At 40.6% G+C, this 19587-nt stretch overlaps 1 protein-coding gene and 1 long non-coding RNA gene across 2 annotated transcripts; both read left to right on the forward strand.

Annotated features, from left to right (window-relative positions):
* On the forward strand, positions 1-10041 carry LOC129060618 (uncharacterized). The gene is made up of 2 exons (XR_008527438.1): positions 1-298; positions 5003-10041. It is a non-coding gene; the product is annotated as an uncharacterized LOC129060618 (long non-coding RNA).
* Positions 10042-17069: 7028 nt separating this feature from the next.
* On the forward strand, positions 17070-17859 carry LOC103889698 (S-phase kinase-associated protein 1-like; the record flags this gene model as incomplete). Its single annotated transcript, XM_054560124.2, has 1 exon — positions 17070-17859. A coding segment is annotated over one exon (537 nt), but the record flags the coding sequence as incomplete, so codon positions are not given.
* Between the last annotated feature and the right edge of the window lie 1728 nt (positions 17860-19587).

Consider the following 19587-nt stretch of genomic DNA (forward strand, 5'->3'; position numbering starts at 1 on the left):
CCTCAGACTGATTTGGCGTATTTAGTCTCTAGTTCTAAAATCTTTAGATCCTCCTGAATTAATGGAGTAATAACCTTCAGATACAGAGAAATCTTGGAGAATATCTAGATCGTTCTAATCCTCTCTTGAATTACAGACTCCAGCGGGAAGAAGAAGAGGCCTTTGCCAGCAGTCAGAGCAGCCAAGGGGCCCAATCCCTCACATTCTCCAAGTTTGAAGAAAAACCAACGAGAAGACCCGCAAGGTTACCACAGTGAAGAAATCTTCAGTGCGTCTTCTAGGGTCGGATCAAAGAAGGGTAATGTTCTGATACTCTTTTTTTTCTTCTCTGCCTGAGTGAGACACAGAGTAGATCCCCAGTGCTCATAGGCTCAGCTTTGTAATTTCTGTCAACTTTTTGAGAACATCAGCTCAGATTTGAGACTGAAATTGGGTTTGAGGGTCAGACAGTATATGAAACCAATACTCTCTTTAGTTGAAAGACATTGTGTTTCAGAGAAATTTGTTTACTCTATAGGAGGAATAAAGAGAATTGAAATAGATAGTTTTGTTTATGAAATTCATCCCTATGCAAGTGACTGTCTCTTGGGATGTTTTGTTTTTTGTGCCTTTTTTTGTGGATCCTGGTTTGTTCTGTGGTATAATACCCTCACTGTTCATAGCTTGTCAGAAATGGTGATTTCTAAGCTTGAAAGTCATCTGAGAGAGAGATTTTCTGCCCGAGAGCTTATTTGAGAGACAGCTTGTGTCTTGAGAACATATAGGAAAAGGCCCACATTGGGCTCCTGGAGGGATGAAAGTGAGCCATAGTAGCTATTTTCCAGTGCATGGATTTGTATGTAGGTGATCATATTCATCCGGCTTCTTAAAATGCCATATGACCAGCAAGAAGATTGTCACGTAAGTCGCGGTTGTTCTACAATTGAGCAGACAAGCCAGTTGAAATGGCCCAACATAAAGAAAGAAAGAATCTCTGTTGTTAGGCCTCGGTGTCTGAAAATTTATGATGTTACTCAGAGTTATACAGTTAATGTGAAATAATGAGGGAGACTGGGAACCAACACTGATGCTGTCAGAAGACCTGTTCTCTGGGAGCCCCCTCTCTTGCTCCCCAGTTCCTACCCTGGGGTAATTGTAATGAGGTCTCCCCTGGAGGCAGGGGAATGAATAATAAGACAGTGTTACCCCTTAAGACCCTTGCCAGTCTTCTAGGTTTTGTGACTTTTGCTGTTTCCTTTTGTTTTATTATAAGGAAATAAAAGGAAATATTGCTTACCAAAAACACAGTTCTCTTTAAGACATGGATACCAGGTGCAGTGGCTCATGCCTATAATCTCAGCACTTTGGGAGGCCAGGATGGATGGATCACCTGAGCTCGGGAGTTTGAGACCAGCCTGGGCAACATGGTGAAATCCCATGTCTACAAAAAAATACAAAAATTATCCGGGCACAGTGGCATGATTACGTGATTAATTTGAAGCTGTTTCTTGGTTGGCTGCCAGTTTTAGCTATTTTGTCTCTACTAAAAAGGGGAAAAAAATTAGCACCTGCCAGAGATTAAATAAGAATGTATTCAGCTCATGATTTTGCCAGGAGGTGAAATTTTCAGGTGGTTAGTAAGGTGACTTTGGAGTCACTCTTGATTTGAGTCCTAGCTTTGTCATTTACCAGCTTTGTGACCCTGGGCGGACTAACCACTCCAAGTCTTGCCCACACTGAGGGACAGTAATATCTATCAGAGAAATTTGATGAGTATTCAATTAGTTGACATATGTAAAGAGCTTAGCACAGTGCCCGACACACACAGTAGATCTCCAGTAAGAGTTAGCTTTTTTAAAATTCAAGTTATTCTTCTGATAGAATAATCTTGCAGGGAGCTCAAGGCCATTTATTATTAAGATCCTTCATTCCTATTTAGTTTAAAGTCTGTTTCTTGATGATATGTAGTGAAATGGTAAGTATTTATGATAACAGATGAAATAGTAAAAAAAATTATCAAATTATCAGCTCTAATAGCCTCATTTTGCAGATGACAGTATGAAAGTCCATAAAGGTTAACTAATTTACCCAAGGTTGCACAATGAGTTTGTGCATGAGAACTCAGGTTTCCTAACTCCTGGGTCAATATTTTTCCATTATATTCCTTTATTCAATGTGTATACTTCAGAAACCCAGGTTATTTAATGTGTATAATAAATAGTAAATATACATATATATATAATTAAGTTTCTGTTACTTAAGTACATAATTGTCGTTTATATTTGCTGACTCTCCTTGGTGGTTTTAAAAACCTGCGTCCAAAAAGCCTCTGTAGAGTGTGCATGATACTCTGTAGAGTGTGCGTGGAAAGAAAATTTACGGTTTAGTGCAGAGTCTGTACTTTAAAAAGAAACAATTCTGGAGTTGGGTGCAGTGGCTTGTACCTACCTATAATCCCAACTACTTGGAAGTCTAAGGTAGGAGGATTACATGAGCCCAGGAGTTAGTGGCTGCAGTGAGCTGTGATTGTGCCGCTGTATTCCAGCCTGGGCAGCAGAATGAGATACCATCTCTAAAAAATTAATTAATTAAAAAAAGAAACAATCGAAGTGACTTTTATTTTAAAAATATGTATGCAGAATGGTTTTTACCTTTGTTCTTGTTTCCCCCCACCCCCCATCTTTTTGAATGGTAGATTTGTACTTTCTATTTTTTGTTCTTTAGTTGCTTTTTGTCAGTAGAAAGCTTTGGGGATAAAGACCTTAAAGTATTTGAAAATTTATGTTAGAAGAGAAGATTCCATTATGTCTTTGTTTCACAGATCACTTAATATAACTTAGCCAGGTAAATTTTGCATTTCACACTGATTACTTGTTTGGCCATTGTGTTTGGATAAGGTTAGCCTAAGTGCAGTTTTAATGTATTGGGTCTAGACTAGAAACAGACTTTTTGGATTCTGTAATCTTGATCTTCTTTAGTCCGTGATGCCCTTGCTCTTGGTATTTTACTTGTTTCTGTTAGTAGCATAAAGGAAAGCTTTTACGCCATACATAGCAGCTTGGTAGCAGACAAAATACAAATAACCTTCTAAGGAATTTTAAGAATATTTTCACTTTTTTTTAGAGTTGGATTCACTTTCAGAGAAAGTAGATGGAATGTCTTGACTGTAAAGACTCAGTTAAAGTGTTTTAATCTCCACAGTCAGGGTGAGTGATCTGTATAGAGGAAGTCATAGTGGTTGGCCAAGCTGAGATACTTGCTTATACATTCCAAAGTGCCCTTTTCTTTCAGAGCTCCTGTAATCTTGTCATCCCACGTAGAATCTTGTGTACCTCTTTCACAAACGGATCTGAAGACAGTGATCCTCCAAAGCATATCTTTTCTTTTTTAGAGTTAAAATGCCGATACCTCCCAGACCTTAGATTCTAAATAGTATTATTCATTAAAGTGAGCCAGGGCTTCTTAGAGAAATGACTGATTCTGGGGCTGGGGCAGGGGAAAAAAGGCCCCTTCAATATTTTGGTTACATTTCAGAAGATCTAGAAGCCAGCTTGGAGGGGTTTCCACTGGCTAAGTCTGGGATAATTTGAGTGTCAAAATAAACAAGGACAATAAGGCTGGGCATGGTGGCTCACACCTGTCATCCCAGCACTTTGGGAAGCCGAGGTGGGCAGATCACCTAAGGTCGGGAGTTCGAGACCAGCCCGGCCAACATGGCGCAACCCTATCTCTACTAAAAATACCAATTAGGTGTGGAGGTGTGTGCCTGTAATCCCAGCTACTTGGGAAGCAGAGTCGGGAGAATCGCTTGAACCCAGGGGGTGGAGATTGCAGTGAGCTGAGATCGTGCCACTGCACTCCAGCCTGGGCAACAAGCGAGACTCCGTCTTAAAAAAAAATAAAGTGAATAAATCAATAAATAAGGACAATAAATGAAGTATAACTGAACAAAATCATAATCCGTGTGTTAATTTAACTAGTAAAATAGAGAAATACGGCTGGCACAGGGGCTCACGCTGTAATCCCAGTACTTTGGGAGGCCGAGGTGGCCGGGATCACCTTAGGTTGGGAGTTCGAGACCAGCCTGACCAACATGGAGAAACCTGTCTCTACTAAAAAAAAAATACAAAATTAGCCAGGTGTGGTGGCAGATGCCTGCAATCCCAGCTACTGGGAGTCTGAGGCAGGAGACTCGTTTCAACCCGGGAGGCGGAGGTTGTGGTGAGCCAAGATCATGCCATTGCACTCCAGCCGGGGTAATGAGCAAGACTCCGTCTCAAAAATAAAAAAAAATAAAAAAATAAAATAGAGAAATACATAAATGAGAGGTTACAGTCATGTTCGTAGTAAAAATTGATTCAGGTAAAGTTTATCTGGGTGCTAAATCTGGGATGAGGGGGGAGGGAGTTTCCCAGGAAACAAGTTATGAGCATGATCTCAAATTCACTGCCTATGAATTATTTATGTATTTATTTATTTTTCTTTTTTTCCTTTTTTTTGTGGAGACGGGAGGTGGGTCTCGCTATGTTGCCCAGACTGGTCTTGAACTCCTGGCCTCAAGTGATCCCACCACTGCAGCCTCAAAGTGCTGGGATTACAGGTGTGAGCCACCATGCCCAGCCAGATTATTTATTAATTATAAATGGAGAAATGGTAACTATAAAATGGGGATGTAGGAGGCAAGGATAGATGTCATGTGTGCTTCCAGACATGACACTTTGAGAACACAACATCATTTATGAAATATTTAAGCCGAAAATTTGTAACAACCTGAATCCAGTCATGAGGACACCCAATCTAAATGGCATTCAGCAAGATACCTGGCCTGTGTTCTTCAGAAGTGTCATGCCGAGAGAAACAAAGGCTGGGAAAATTGTGAACTGCTCATTGTGAACAATTGAGAAACTTGGAATAAGGATTTTCAATTGAGTAAAAGTATTGTATCAGTGTAAATTTTCCTGAATTTGGTAACTATCCTGTAAGGTACATAAAACAATGGCTTAATCCCTTTGCATTGCTACAGGAGAATACCTGAGGCTGGGTCACTTATAAAGGAAAGAAGTTCATTTGGCTCACAGTTCTGCAGGCTGTGGAAGAAGCATGGAGACAGGCCAGGTACAGAGGCTCACGCCCGTAATCCCAACACTTTGGGAGGCCGAGACGGGCAGATCACTTGAGTCCAGGAGTTGGAGACCAGCCTGGCCAACATGGCAAAACCCTGTCTCTATTGAAAATACAAAAATTGGCCGGGCATGATGGCCCATGCCTGTAATCCCAACTACTCGGGAGGCTGAGGCAGGAGTATCACTTGAACCTGGAAGGCAGAGGTTGCAGTGAGCCGAGAATGCGCCAGTGTACTCTCGCCTGGGCTGCAGAGTGTGAGACGCCTCAAAAAAAAAAAAAAAAAAAAAAAAGATTGGGCAATTGAAGGCTTGATAATCATGGTCTACTTGCTATTCCTGAAATACAAGCTTTGTTTCTGTATTAAAAACATAAAGTGCAGCTTGGTCCAGTGGCTCATGCTTGTAATCCCAGCATTTTGGAGACTGAGGCAGGAGGATTGCTTGATCCCAAGAGTTCAAGACCAGCCTGGGTAACATCGTGAGATCCCATCTCTTAAAAATAATAATAACAATTAGCCGGGCTAGTGCCTGTAGCCACATCTACTCTGGAGGCTGAGGTCGGAGGATCATTTGAGCCTGGGAGGTTGAGGCTGCAGTGAGCTGTGATCGTGCCACTGTACTCCAGCCTGGATGACAGAGCGAGACCCTGATTAAAAAAAAAAAAAGAAGAAAAAAACAACGCAAGGTGACTAAGTTGAAGAGCAAGCACTTGCCATTTGAGCCCTAGCCAAAACTATAAACTGTAATGTGCGTGAGGTTGTTCTTTTCCATATTTCCTTCTTCTTCACTTCTTTCACCTTACACACTGAATCCCTATTGGCTGTTCAGACATAACTCACCTCCTCCCTGCGTACCGAACACCTCAACTGTCTCTCACTTTCTCCTCTCTAATCCAAACTTCTGGCCTCTTAGTAGGGGTTGACTTTTAGGAAGCTTAGAGAAAAACAGCAAAGTGTTGATTTTAGTAACTTGTATGATCATAAGTAGTTAATAGAATTAATCTTCATTTACATTTTAAAAGGAGATTTTTTTTTCTTTTTTAAGCAAAAGTGTCTCTTTGGAAAAGTATGTGTGGGAGGGAAGCATGTTGTAAGCAAAGCATTAAAGGAAATGAGTAGGGTTTTCCTGTCTCTGACTGGTGTACAGACCTCCAAAGTAAGAGGGATTGGTGTTATTCTAAAGAGTCTTCAGTCCTCTCTTTGGCTTACTGAGGTAGTTGTAGCATAGTCAACAGCTCAGGCTTTGGATTTAAGCGCACAGACCTGGGTTCAAATTCCAGTCTTTATAAGTGACTGCAACATTATTCAAGTTACTCAACATATTCAAGCCTCAGCTTCCTCATTTGTAAATATCATAAGTGTATTACCTGATGGACTTGTGAGGATTATACAAAATAGCATTGTAAAAGTACCTAGTACATAATAGACATTACCTGTATGTAAGTTTATACTACCATTATTATTTTGTCAGATGGAATATGTATTATGTTTTTATTGGGTTGAGTGTTCTATCAGTGTCAGGTAGGTCAGGTTGGTTGAGAACATCATTCAAGTTTTTTGTCTTTACTGACTTTTTAAAAATACCTCTGTGTCAATTACTAAGCGAGGAGTATTGAAATCTCCAAATATCATTGTGAATTTGTTTCTCCTTTCAGTTCTATCAAATTTTGTTTTATGTGTTTCGAAACAGTGTTATTAGTATATACAAATTTAGGATTGCTGTGTTTTCTTGAAGAATTAACCCCTTTTTTATGATGAGATACCTCTCTGTGTTCTTGATAATATGGTCCATGTTCTTAAGTTTACTTTGTCTAACATTGGTATAACCACTTAAGCTCTATTTCATTGTTTCAGAGTATCCTCTTCCTTTCATTAGTTTTTAACATATTTGTATCTTTATATTTAAAGTAAATTTCTTACAGACAACATGAAGCGAGGTCTTGTTTTTTAATCTAATCTGATAATCTCTGACATTTAATCAGACTGTTTATAGCACTTACATTTAATGTGATTTTTGATAAGGGAAGTTTTACCCCTGTCATCTTGCCCTTTGTGTTTATCTCATCTCGTCTTAGTTCCTTTTCTCCTCTTTTCTTGCTTTCTTTATGACCACACCTTTATCTCCACTATCAGCTTGTTAGCTACCCCTCTTTGTTCTGTTTTGTTTTGTTTGGTTTTGTTTGGTTTTTGTTACTGGTTGTTCTGGGCTTTACAGAATACATCTTTAACTTACTTACCTTCAAATAATATTTATACCACTTTACAGAAAAATATTTTTTTAACGATAGTATTATATGACTTTACATATAAGAATCTTAAAACAGGATTCTTATATTTCTTCCTCCCGTCCTTTGTGCTGTGGTTCTACATGTTACTTGGTGGTTCTTTCTCTCATCTTGGGTAGTTTCCTCATACGCATGTGTAGTACTCAGCCACACTCAAGGGAACCCTCTGCAGATACCTGGAGCTTTTTCTGTGTAGCCCTCTCCCCTCCGTAGCGTTTGCATGATATTTTGCCATGCAAATTCTGCTCACATTGGCCTCCCTGAACTCCAAATGCTATCTGCTCAATTCAGCAAGTCAGCTAGGCTCTGTTTGAGTGGCCTCTCCTTGTGCCAAGACTTTAAAACTCTCCCAGCAGTGAGCTGGGACACTGTAGGACAGATTGTGTTTGTTTCCCGTCTTTCAGGAGTTAATCTGCTGTTTACCTGCCGTCCAATGTCTGAAAACCTTTCGTTCATATATTTGACGTTGCAATTGTTAAGATAGTAGGGTAAACCTGATGCCATCAGAGTATTCCGTCATGACTAGAAGCGGAATTATGAGACAGAGAAGGATTTTTGATAAAGATTTTTTTCCTAATCATACAGATGTCAGCACAGTCTTTGGTTTTTTATTTACATAAAAAATATTTTAGAAAAGATGTTGCCCTTTTTGTTTTGAATTAGATTGTACCTGATTTATTTATGTGCTTAAAAAAATAGGTAGTATATCCAAATGACCCAAACGTAACAGGTATGGTGAGAAGTTTCCTTTTTACTTTGTCTCTCGCCCCTCTAGTTCCTAAGTACCACTGCTATTGTTCCCCTACTTTCTTTTTTTTCGAGACGGAGTCTGTCTCTGTCACCCAGGCTGGAGTGCAGTGGCGCGATCTCGGCTCACTGCAAGCTCCGCCTCCCGGGTTCATGCCATTCTTCTGCCTCAGCCTCCCGAGCAGCTGGGACCACAGGCGCCCGCCACCACACCCAGCTAATTTTTTGTATGTTTAGTAGAGACGGGGTTTCACCGTGTTAGCCAGGATGGTCTTGATCTCCTGACCTCGTGGTCCGCCCACCTCGGCCTCCCAGAGTGCTGGAATTACAGGCGTGAGCCACTGCGCCCAGCCTGTTGTTCCCCTACTTTCACAGAACTTTTGTTATTAGTTTCTTGTGTATCCTCTTTCTGTGCTTTTATTCTAATTTAGAAACACGTGTGTTCTTACCCCACTACCCCCTGTTTTATATAAAACATAGCACAGTGTACATACCTTACTTTTTTTTTTTTTTGAGACCAGGTCTCACTCTGTCACCCAGGCTGGAGTGCGGTCAAAATCCTGGGCTCAAGGGATCCTTCTGCCTCAGCCCGTCCAAATAGCTGGCACTATAGGTACACACTACCATGCCTGGCTAATGTTTTTACTTTTTGTAGAGAAAGCATATCACTATGTTGCTAATTTATGTTTTTGCTTCTAATACATTTATGAGCTCTTTCCATATCAGTACACAAGAAGCATACTTTTTAATTTTAAAACCCTATGGCATTTTATTTTATGGATTAAAGGATAATTTATTTAGTCCCTCAGTGATGGCCAGTTATTTCCAGTCTTTTGCTATTACCAGTAATGCTAAAATGTACATATTTCATTTGGTACATGTAAGATTTTATTAATAGAAAATTTTGGAGAAATAGAAATGTTAGGCCAAGCACAGTAACTCACACCTGTAATCCCAGCACTTTAGGAGGCCAAGGCGGGCAGATCACCGGAGGTCGGGAGTTCAAGACCAGCCTGACCAACATGGAGAAACCCCTTCTCTATTAAATATACACAATTAGCCAGGCGTGGTGGCACATGCCTGTAGTCCCACCTACTCGGGAGGCTGAGGCAGGAGAATCGCTTGATCCCGGGAGGTGGAGGTTGTTAACCAAGATCGCGCCATTGCACTCCAGCATAGGCAACAAGAGTGAAACCCCGTCTCAAAAGAAAAAAAAAGAAAGTCCTGAAGATCAAAGATTATAAGGAATTACTCTGAGAGCGAGACGCAGTGTTTTGTACCTGTAATTCCAGCACTTTGGGAGGCTGAGATAGGAGGATCATCTGAGGTTAGGAGTTTGAGACCAGCCTGGTCAACATGGTGAAACCCTGTCTCTACTAAAATACAAAATTAGCTGGGCGTGGTGGGTCATGCCTGTAATCCTAGCTACTTGAGAGACTGAGGCAGGAGAATCATTTGAACCTGGGAGGCAGATGTTGCAGTGAGCTGAGATCCACTGCGCTCCAGCGTGTGCGACAGAGTGAGACTCCGTCTCAAAAAAAAAAAAAAATTAAGAAACTGTAGAATAGGTAGGTTAATATCTTTAAAACATACTGTTTCTGGCCAGATGCGGTGGCTCACGCCTGTAATCCCAGCATTTTGGGAGGCCGAGGCGCGCGGATCACCTGAGGTCAGGCCTTCGAGACTAGCCTGACCAACATGGCGAAACCCCATCTCTACTAAAAATAGAAAAAATAGCTGGGCATGATGACACACGCCTGTAGTCCCAGCTACTTGGGAGGCTGAGGCAGGAGAATCGCTTGAACCCAGGAGGTGGAGGTCGCAGTGAGCCGACATCACACCACTGCACTCTAGCCTGGTGACAGAGCGAGACTCCGTCTCAAAAAAAAAAAAAAAAAAATACAAAAATTAGCTGGGTGTGGTGACACTCGCATGTAATTGCAGCTAGTTGGAGACTGAGCCAGGAGAATCGCTTGAACCTAGGAGGGAGAGGTTGCAGTGAGCTGAGGTCTTGCCACTGCACTCCGGCCTGAGCGACAGAGCAGTACTCTGTCTCAAAAAAAAAAAAAATCAAATCAAATAAAACATACCTTTTTAAAAAATTATTTTTAGGAAATCATTGGGATATGGGGAACTTAAATTCCTTATAAACATTAGAGAGCATAGTTCAAAATCAGGAGGCTTAGAATGTGGTCAAAGACCACGTGGTAGTTCATACTTTCTGAAAGCACTTACTGCCTGTTACAACATCCTTATCTCTCTTGTGTAAATGTCCCATTTTCCTTTCAGTGTGTTTATTTGAAGAGGGGAAAGAATTGTCTGCCCAGCCAGTGGGATAGTGTAGTGCATGTTTCCCTTGTCTCTTCATTGTGTGCTTTGTCGTGTTCATCATGCTATTAATACTTTGGATGCGTTCTTTCACTTTGATCAGTATGACTCACCAACGAAATGGTGAGTAAATAATTGTGAGTCTCCACATAAACACATTAACCTTTGCCTTTTTGTCAAGTAAAATGGGATTTGGAAAGGTTGTCTAACATTTATAAGTCATCTAACGTTTCAGTGCTTCTATTGATTGTGATTCTATTTGTTGACTAGTTTTATAAACTCCAGCAGTCTTTGAGAAGCCTAGTGGTGCCATTTCAGTGTTCATGATTGAATATATAGATCAAAGCATGATAGATTTTGGCAAAGAAAATACTAATAGAACAACTTTTATTTCAGTAGGAATATCTTTTAGATAATGTAGTTTTGTCTACCCATACTTTCTACTTGTAAAGCAGATTTAGTTTACTTTAAGGAAAGTTGTCCAACCATTCAAACATAAAATGATTTAAATTCAAGTTTAACTTTGATGAAACATAATTTAAATAACCTTAGGTAAGATGCTTAAAGTAATTCCATGCATGGATCTTTTATGTCATGAAACTTACTATGTTTAATTTTCCCAGCAGAAATTCAGGAAGCAAAAGCTCCCAGTCCTTCCATAAACCGGCAAACCAGCATTGAAATGGGTTAAGAGTGTCTAAGGAGTTCATAGAATTTCTCAAGACCTTCCACAAGACAGGCCAAGAAATCTATAAACAGACCAAGCTGTTTTTGGAAGGGATGCATTACAAAGGGGTAGGTTGAGAATAATCACATAGAAACATAGAGTTTTGATTTGAGGAAAGGTCTTAGAGATAATATAGTGCAACCTTGTCATTTTATACCTGAGAAAATCCAGACCAAGAGATGTTAAATTACTTACCTAAGAAAAGCCTCTGAATCAAGCTAAAACCCAACTCTCAGGCTAGTACTTTTCCACTGCAACTCAGTGGTGTTTGGATCATCTTTGTGTGGAAATTCTGACCTTGAGCCACTTGAATTATGTGCTTTAGTAATAGGCCTTTTTGACTTGTGACCTTGTAAATAGTATAAACTGCCATAGTAGACCTTTAACTCTGTGCAACCATTGTTAGGTCCAGTGGCAGTAATTTTAAGCGTTGTTGTTGTTGAATTCTGTTTTGTTTTTTGTATTTGGTTTTGAATTTTTTCATTCAGTTAGAGAAAGGACAGATAGAATTTAGACAATGAAAGGGATTTAGCAGCTGTGGCGTTTCAGTCCCTTTATTTTATAGATGAGGAAGTTGGGAGCCAAAGAGGATAAGTGACTTGTCCAGGTTACACAGCTAGATTTTGCCAATGTCAAGTAGTTGTGACTTCCACACCTGTTTCTTTTATCCATAATTTCTGATCCATAATTTCAGTGGTAATAATTCATGAGACTCCCTGTAAAGGAATTCATTTTGTAAATAGGGATTAATTCTGTTGTAACATTCTATAACCATTAAACTCAGAATTAGCTCCAAAAGTTCCTTCTATGCAGTAAGGAAGTCTTAGAAAGAAAAAGGAAATTAGAAAAGCAGCAGGGTGTTTAACTGTTTAGCTATATTCTAGCTGGGGTCAGCAATCACTAGGCTAATAAGCAGTGGACTTGTGTTGAAATAATTTTTAGATATTGAATTCAGTTTGTAAAGGAGAAAAGCTTGCTTTCTTGCCCCTCAGAAATGTAGTTAGACTGTGTAAGTAAGTAGCTGTCTTTCTCTCGATGTTTTTTCTCTCTAGAGTAAAACATTTGGAGTTAAAACAAGCGAGCTGTTATTGATTTTTTTTTTTTAAGTTAGGAACCATGATAGATATCTTAACATGGAAAAATTCAGAGTTCATGTGACATACATCTTTCATTTTTATCAGAACTAAAAACTGAGGTTTTGTATTCATTCTTGAGCCCACCTGAAATGTTGATGGGATAGCTATACTAACTTAGAATGTGTATACTGTAGTACTTAAGCATATATGCTGTATAATAATATGTTTTAGAAAATTGCTCAACTTGGATTTGATGTTTTTCTTTTGCTCAGAAGTGTGATGTGTTCTTGTTCTGTAATAATTTAGTAGACTTCTAAATTAGTGTACTAAAGTAAAGGTAATTAACTGGTACAAATATCACCATGTTTATTTGTAAGGCATCACTAGTTCATATCAGAGACCTGGATATGGCCTCAGATTTCTCCTGTTTGAAGAGCCACTAAGCCACCTATTTTCCATTCTTGTGATAAGTATTTCTCCTTCCATTCTTGTGATAAGTATAGAAGAGAAGTCTCATTTTAGGATCCTAGCTGCTTTGTCATGTCATTTGACCTCCTAGTACATGGAAGGGTGATGTGTGTGCGCCTGGGATTGTCTGAGTGGTCAGTGATGCCTCAGGCTTTCTCTAAACTGAAGGAGGTGACAAGACGAATGGTCATGGTTTGTCCTTGGAGCTCTTGTTTACTGTCTGTCTCCCTTTAGAGCCCTGCACTGGGTTACGCCTCAGATGCTGTGTGTCCCTGTTAATGAAGACATCCCAGAAGTGTCTGATACGCTGGTGAAGGCGATCACAGGTCAGTGAAACCAAGAGCCTTTTTATTGGAATGTTTTCCCCTTAAAGTTAACATTTTAATGTAATATTAGTCTATAACTTTGTAAAATGCAGATTGTTGAAGGTACATTGGAATGTAGTAAAAGTGATTTGTAAGATTGTTAGTTTTATTAATTTGATGGCATTCAGAAGAGCAGGTTAACTCTTTTCCCCCTTTATTTTCAGGGATTATGGTCTCGTTTCTTGGACATTGATCTAAACTAAGGTCAAATACAGATAGAGTAATTTTTTTTGTTCTTTTTTTATGTATTTTTTTTTATTCAGCTGACTGTTTCCATGATAGAACAAATTTCTTAAGATTCAGTTGCATTTATATATTCAAAATAATTTTGGAGAGAGGAAGGGAACTGATAAGGTAATCCCCACGCTGGAGTAACATAATAAAATGATGCTTCTGACTGGTTGTTAGAGAAGTGCTGTGAGTTATTTTTCTGGTTTTATCAGGAAATAAATGAAGTTCCCCAGGTTGATGTGGTGCTGCCGTTCTAGACAGGTCCATCCTCCTAATAAGGTTTGTTTCTCATTCATGGGAATGACCCAGCAAGAGTGCAACACAAACATTTCAATTAAAAAAAAAAAATCTTAACGGAGAGATGTTCATCTTTGGCCAGTGTCTCCTTTATTAGAAAGAGGCCTTGGAAAGGCTTGCTCATGTAGACATTGTTAATGAAATTCTACTGGAAAGGAAGTGGGTTAACTGATAATAGTAGTGTTGGAGGCTGGCCATCGAGTAGGCTCCTTTTGTTATAGGAACCAGAGATTCACTCAAGCTACAGAAGAAATGGAGGTTTGCTTAAGGTATTATCAGGTTTATAAAGAATCTGGTGGAGTCTTTCAGGACCTTAGCCCCAACGGTCCTCCAGGGAGTGGGCTATCTTACTGCCTCTACGCACAAGAGGGTCTGCTCCAGGCATTCTCTGCTGATGTGATTCTTCCACTTTCTCGGATTCTGCTTCTCTTTGTGTATCTTCCCGTGTCAACTCCTGTTGTTAAGTAAATTACTGGTTTCTGTAATTTCCTGTGCAAGTTCTGGAGGTAGAATCCAAGTGGCCCAGGTCAATACTATGTGTTTGTTTTTTTCTTGCAAGCTTTTGTGCTAGGCTATGGTATAGGTCATGACTACTCCACCCCCCACACCTTCTGCTCAGGGAACCTCATAAGAGGTTGAAGGTGGAAAAAAAAAAAAAAGGAGGTTGAAGCTGGAGGCCTTCTAAAAGCCTGAATATGGACCTGGGACTTGTGTTTTTCCTGACTCTTACTAGAAAGTTCAAGATCAGCTGGTTTACATTTAGAGTGTTCCATGGGAGTTTTGTCCAAGCCGACGTAGCCTTTATGACCTGTTGCTAATAGGGAAGTCCCGGCCTTCCTGGCTTCTTTCACCCAGGTAGGGCATGGTTCATCGGGGCGTCAGCTGGTGGCAAGTGTTTGTGTGACCCATCAGTGGTGAAAGTAGAGGTGGGTGGCCCGAGAGATCAGGGAAGTGTAGCTGTGTTCCAAAAATATTGAGACTCGATAGGAGAGGCTGCCTGTCAAGTTACGCAGTGTGGGTCACATTCTTCTAGGGCTGAGAACTCATGTTCTGGGCTGACAGGTAACAAATACGAGGTCTGTTGAAGAGAACTGCATAAAATTTTGAGAGTCATCAAGTCCTCTGCCCTGAGGTCGAACACTCTTCAGGACTTCTGAAAGGAAGTGTGTGTCACCCCAGGAAGGGGACCAGAGAGTCCATCATCAGCTCCTCTTAGCTCCAAGAGTTTAGGACAAGGAGAGTGTCAGGGCCTGTGTCTGATGGTGGAAATTTCCCTTTCTCTCTGTTTTGTTTTTTTAATTTTTAATTTTTGTGTGTACATAACAGGTGTATGTATTTATCAGTTCCATGAGCTATTGTGATCAAGGCAGGTAGTGAGTCATAATCACCTTAGGGGTTCATCCTCTGAAGCATTTAGCTTTTATGTTATAGACAATCCAGTTATATTCTCTTAATTACTCTTAAATATACAATTACATTACTTTTGACTACAGTTCCCCTTCTGTGCTAGCAATACTAGGTCTTATTCATTCTTTCTAACTTCTCTGGTGCCCCTTGGCCATCCCCACTATCCCCCATGCCCCCCACTACCTTTCCCAGCCTCTGGTAACCATCCTTCTGGTAAAACATCCTTCAGTTGTTTTAATTTTTTAGCTCTCACCAGTGAGTGAGAGAGAACGTGCGATGGTTGTCTTTCTGTGCCTGGCTTACTTCACTTAACATAATATCCTCCTGTTTCATCCATGTTGTTGCAGATGACTGGATCCCATTCTTTGGTATGGCTGAATAGTACTCCACTGTGTCTGTGTGCCACGTTTTCTTTATCCATTCATCTGTTGACAGACACGCTTTCCTATTTGGCTCCGCCTGCATGACTTTTGTGTGGCTATGGGGGCAGTGGTTCTCAGCCAGGCACTAGTGGTCCTGGGTTCATTTGACACCATCTGGAGACATTTTTATTTATTTATTTTTGAGACAGGATCTCTCTGTCACCCAGGCTGGAGTGCAGTGGCACGATCATGGCTCACTGCAGCCTTGACCTCACGGGCTTAAGCGATCTTTCCGCCTCAACCTCCCAAGTAGCTGGGACCACAGGCCACCACGCCTAGCTAATTGTTGTTTACATTCTGTAGAAACAGAGTTTCATCATGTTGCCTTGACTGTTCTCAACCTCCTAGACTCAATTGGTCTTCCCACCTTTACCTTCCAAAGTACTAGGATTACAGGTGTGAGCCACTGAGCCGGGCCTGGAGACATTTTAAAATGTCACAGCTGTGGGAGTGCTATTAACACCTAGTGGGTAGAGGCCAAGGATGCTACTAAACATTCTACAGTGCAGAAGATGGTTCCCTACAACAAAGAATTATTCAGCCCCAAATGTCAGGAGTGTCCATGTTGAGAAGCCATGACCTGGAGGTATAGCCTTTGTTTTCACAACACCATTAAAGATAAGCCTGGACACCTGGATCCAGCAGAGATGGCGCGCACACTCAGCTCTGTGCTTCCTATTCATGAGAAGGCAGAGCCCTGGGAGAAGACATAGAGCAATTATGCAGGTCTCTGAAAAGTAAATCATAGCAGGCAGGCTGGGGAGGGAAATTATTAGACAGCAGTGAGTTTCCTGTGTGTTGCTTTCTCCTCGCATGTCTCCTAGTTGAGACTTTGAAGCAGTGCAAATCATGGAATCACACACCAGGATGGGAATCCAAAGAGTTCCACGAAGACTTCCTTCAGGCCAGAGGATGCTAGGAAGGGGTCTCTGCAGGATGAAGCATGTGGAAGAGATCCCTGGGGGTGTTTGTCTTCCTTTATTCTCCTTTTCCTTCCCTTCTCTCCCTTTTTTCACCCCAGCCGTGCCTTATGGCAATAGCAGCCACACACACATCCAGATAAAACATAATTCACTTTTTACTCGCTTTCAAAATGTCAGCAGTAAAGATGAACAGGATGCCAGATGAAAGAACATTGAAAAATAAAGATTAACAAGAAAGTGGTTTAAACTTTAAAAGAGAGAATAAAAATCACCAATAAAAGGCAGAAGTCCAAAGATAAATGAAGGTATTAAAAATGGCTTTAAAAATCTTACCCAATCTTGGGCCGAGCGCTGTGGCTTACACCTGTAATCCCAGCACTTTGGGAGGCCGAGGTGTGTGGATCACGAGGTTAGCAGTTCGAGACCAGCCTGACCAACATGGTGAAACCCTGTCTCTACTAAAAATACAAAAAAATTAGCTGGGCATGGTGGCGGGCACCTGTAATCCCAGCGACTTGGGAGGCTGAGGCAGGAGAATCTCTTGAAACTGGAAGGCGGAGGTTGCAGTGAGCCGAGATTGCACCACTGCACTCTAGCCTGGGCAATAAGAAGAAAACTTTGTCTCAAAAAAAAAAAAAAATAAGTTGGTAGTGGCTTTGTCCTCCACTTTTCTCTTCCTCCGCTGATGCCTCCCAGCTCTCATCAGCCTCCCGCTGGCCGTCTCCTTAACACCAAACACTGTGCCTTCAATTAAGTTGCAGAGTTCTGATGGAGAGATATTTGAAGTTGATGTGGAGATTGCCAAACAATCTGTGACTATCAAGACCATGTTGGAAGATTTGGGAATGGATGATGAAGGAGATGACCCAGTTCCTCTACCAAATGTGAATGCAGCAGTATTTAAAAAGGTCATTCAGTGGTACACCCACCACAAGGATGACCCTCCTCCCCCTGAAGATGATGAGAACAAAGAAAAGCAAACAGACGATATCCCTGTTTGGGACCAAGAATTCCTGAAAGTTGCCCAAGGAACACTTTTTGAACTCATTCTGGCTGCAAACTACTTAGACATCAAAGGTTTGCTTGATGTTACATGCAAGACTATTGCCAATATGATCAAGGGGAGAACTCCTGAGGAGATTCGCAGGACCTTCAATACCAAAAATGACTTTACTGAAGAGGAGGAAGCCCAGGTACGCAAAGAGAACCAGTGGTGTGAAGAGAAGTGAAATGTTGTGCCTGACACTGTAACACTGTAAGGATTGTTCCAAATACTAGTTGCACTGCTCTGTTTATAATTGTTAATATTAGACAAACAGTAGACAAATGCAGTGGCAAGTCAATTGTATTAGCAGAATATTATCCTCATTGCATGTGCAGTTTGAGTACAGATTCCAAACCTATGGCTGAGTTTCTTCTAGTATGATCAAAAGTTTCTTTTTTCTTTGCTCTGAATAAAACTGAACTGTGGGTTCTCTATAAGTGGCATTTTGGGCTTTCCCTCTTTTTTGTAAAGTAATGTCTGCCTAGTTTATTGTCCAGTTAACTTTAGTGACCTTTTAAAAGTTGGCATTGTAAATAAAACAACTTGCAAAAAAGTTTTCTGGAATAGAATTAACAAAATATTATCTTTATTCATGAGTTGGAAACTGGAAAAAGGCTTCTTGAAGTAAATGTTCTGAGTGGAGTTACTAGGATGTCTTCCAGCCTCCTGCAGTCAAGGAGTACCACAGTAACGATTAGCCTGTATGTAGCAGGGCTTCCTTCATTGCATCTGAGGACTTGTTTTCTTTTTCTTTAATTTTATTTTTAATCCTCTTAGTTTTAAATATATTGCCTAGAGACTCAGTTACTACCCAGTTTGTGGTTTTTTGGGAGAAATGTAACTGGACAGTTTGTTAGCTTTTCAATTAAAAAGACACTTAACCCATGTGGGATGTCATCTTTTTATAATCAGTGTTCCCATGTGGAGAAAATTATTCACACTACTTGCATGTAAAAAATAATTTAACTTTTTACGTTAAAATATGTGGTAAAACCCAGAAAGCATCCATCATGAATGCAAGATACTTTCAATAAAAAGTAAGTTTAAAAAAAAAAAAAATCTTACCCAATCTTACCCAATTCTTATTTGTGATAAGTCCCATATAAGTAGAAAAGAAAAATAAATAGATCAAGACATAGTAACAGTAATTATAACCTAGAATTAAAAGATTAAAGGAACCAAACAATAAAATAAGCAAAAGTTATATAATTCACACAGTAGCCTCATAAGTAAGGGAATAAAAGCACTCAGAAGTTAAGATAAGGCCTGTGCACTGCCCAGTGTGTCTGTCCCCCACACGTTGTCTTTCATGGCAGATGGGCCTAGGAGGGTTCCCCAGGAAGCTGACCTCAGGGATGATCTAAGAGCTGAAAGAACCCTTTGGTATACCCCACCACCTGGCCAGAGTCTGAAAGTTTTATTCCTGCTAGTGGCAAGAATTTGGTGTAAAATTAAGCTGCCTTGGCTCTTTTATGATGTTCCAAGTAGCTGGCAGATGTGCACCCATAGAGGCACACTGCCTCTCCAGCGATGCTGTCACCATGTGGTTCAGCACCCTTCGCTGTCCCCCAGGCTTGTTGGAAAAGGGTGGGCATTCATGAGAGCCCACTGCTTGGACTTAGTGGTAGTCGTGGGTAGTGAAATTTTTCTCTGGGAGAATTAAAATGTTATTTTGAGATTAAATTTATTCCCTTACTTGATCCCCTCTGCCAATTAGCAGGTGTGAATGTTGTGATTTCTGTAGCTGGTGAAAATCCATGTGCTGTAGAGTTGGCCACTGTAGACCTAAGTGTGTTGGATTCTAGTAGCTGAATTTTTTTTTTTTTTTTTACAGGATTTTGCTCTGTTGCCCAGGCTGGAGTGCTGTGGTGTGATCGTAGCTCACTGCAGCCTCAATCCCTCGGGCTCAAGCCATCCTTCTGCCTCAGTGTTTTGAGTAGTTGTAAGTTAATAAGGCTGAATACTTCCCCCACTTTTTTTTTTCTTTTTTTGCTACAGGGCCTCACTCTGTCACCCAGGCTGGAGTGCAGTGGTACAATCGTAGCTCACTGCAGCCTTGACCACCCAGGCTCAAGCAATCCTCTTACCTCAGCCTGCTGTGTAGTTGGTACCACAGGCACGCACCATCACACTGGGCTAATTTTTTTTTTTTTTTTTTTTTGAGA

The sequence above is a fragment of the Pongo abelii genome, chromosome 6 (assembly GCF_028885655.2).
Source record: "Pongo abelii isolate AG06213 chromosome 6, NHGRI_mPonAbe1-v2.0_pri, whole genome shotgun sequence".
NCBI classification, from domain to species: domain Eukaryota; kingdom Metazoa; phylum Chordata; class Mammalia; order Primates; family Hominidae; genus Pongo; species Pongo abelii.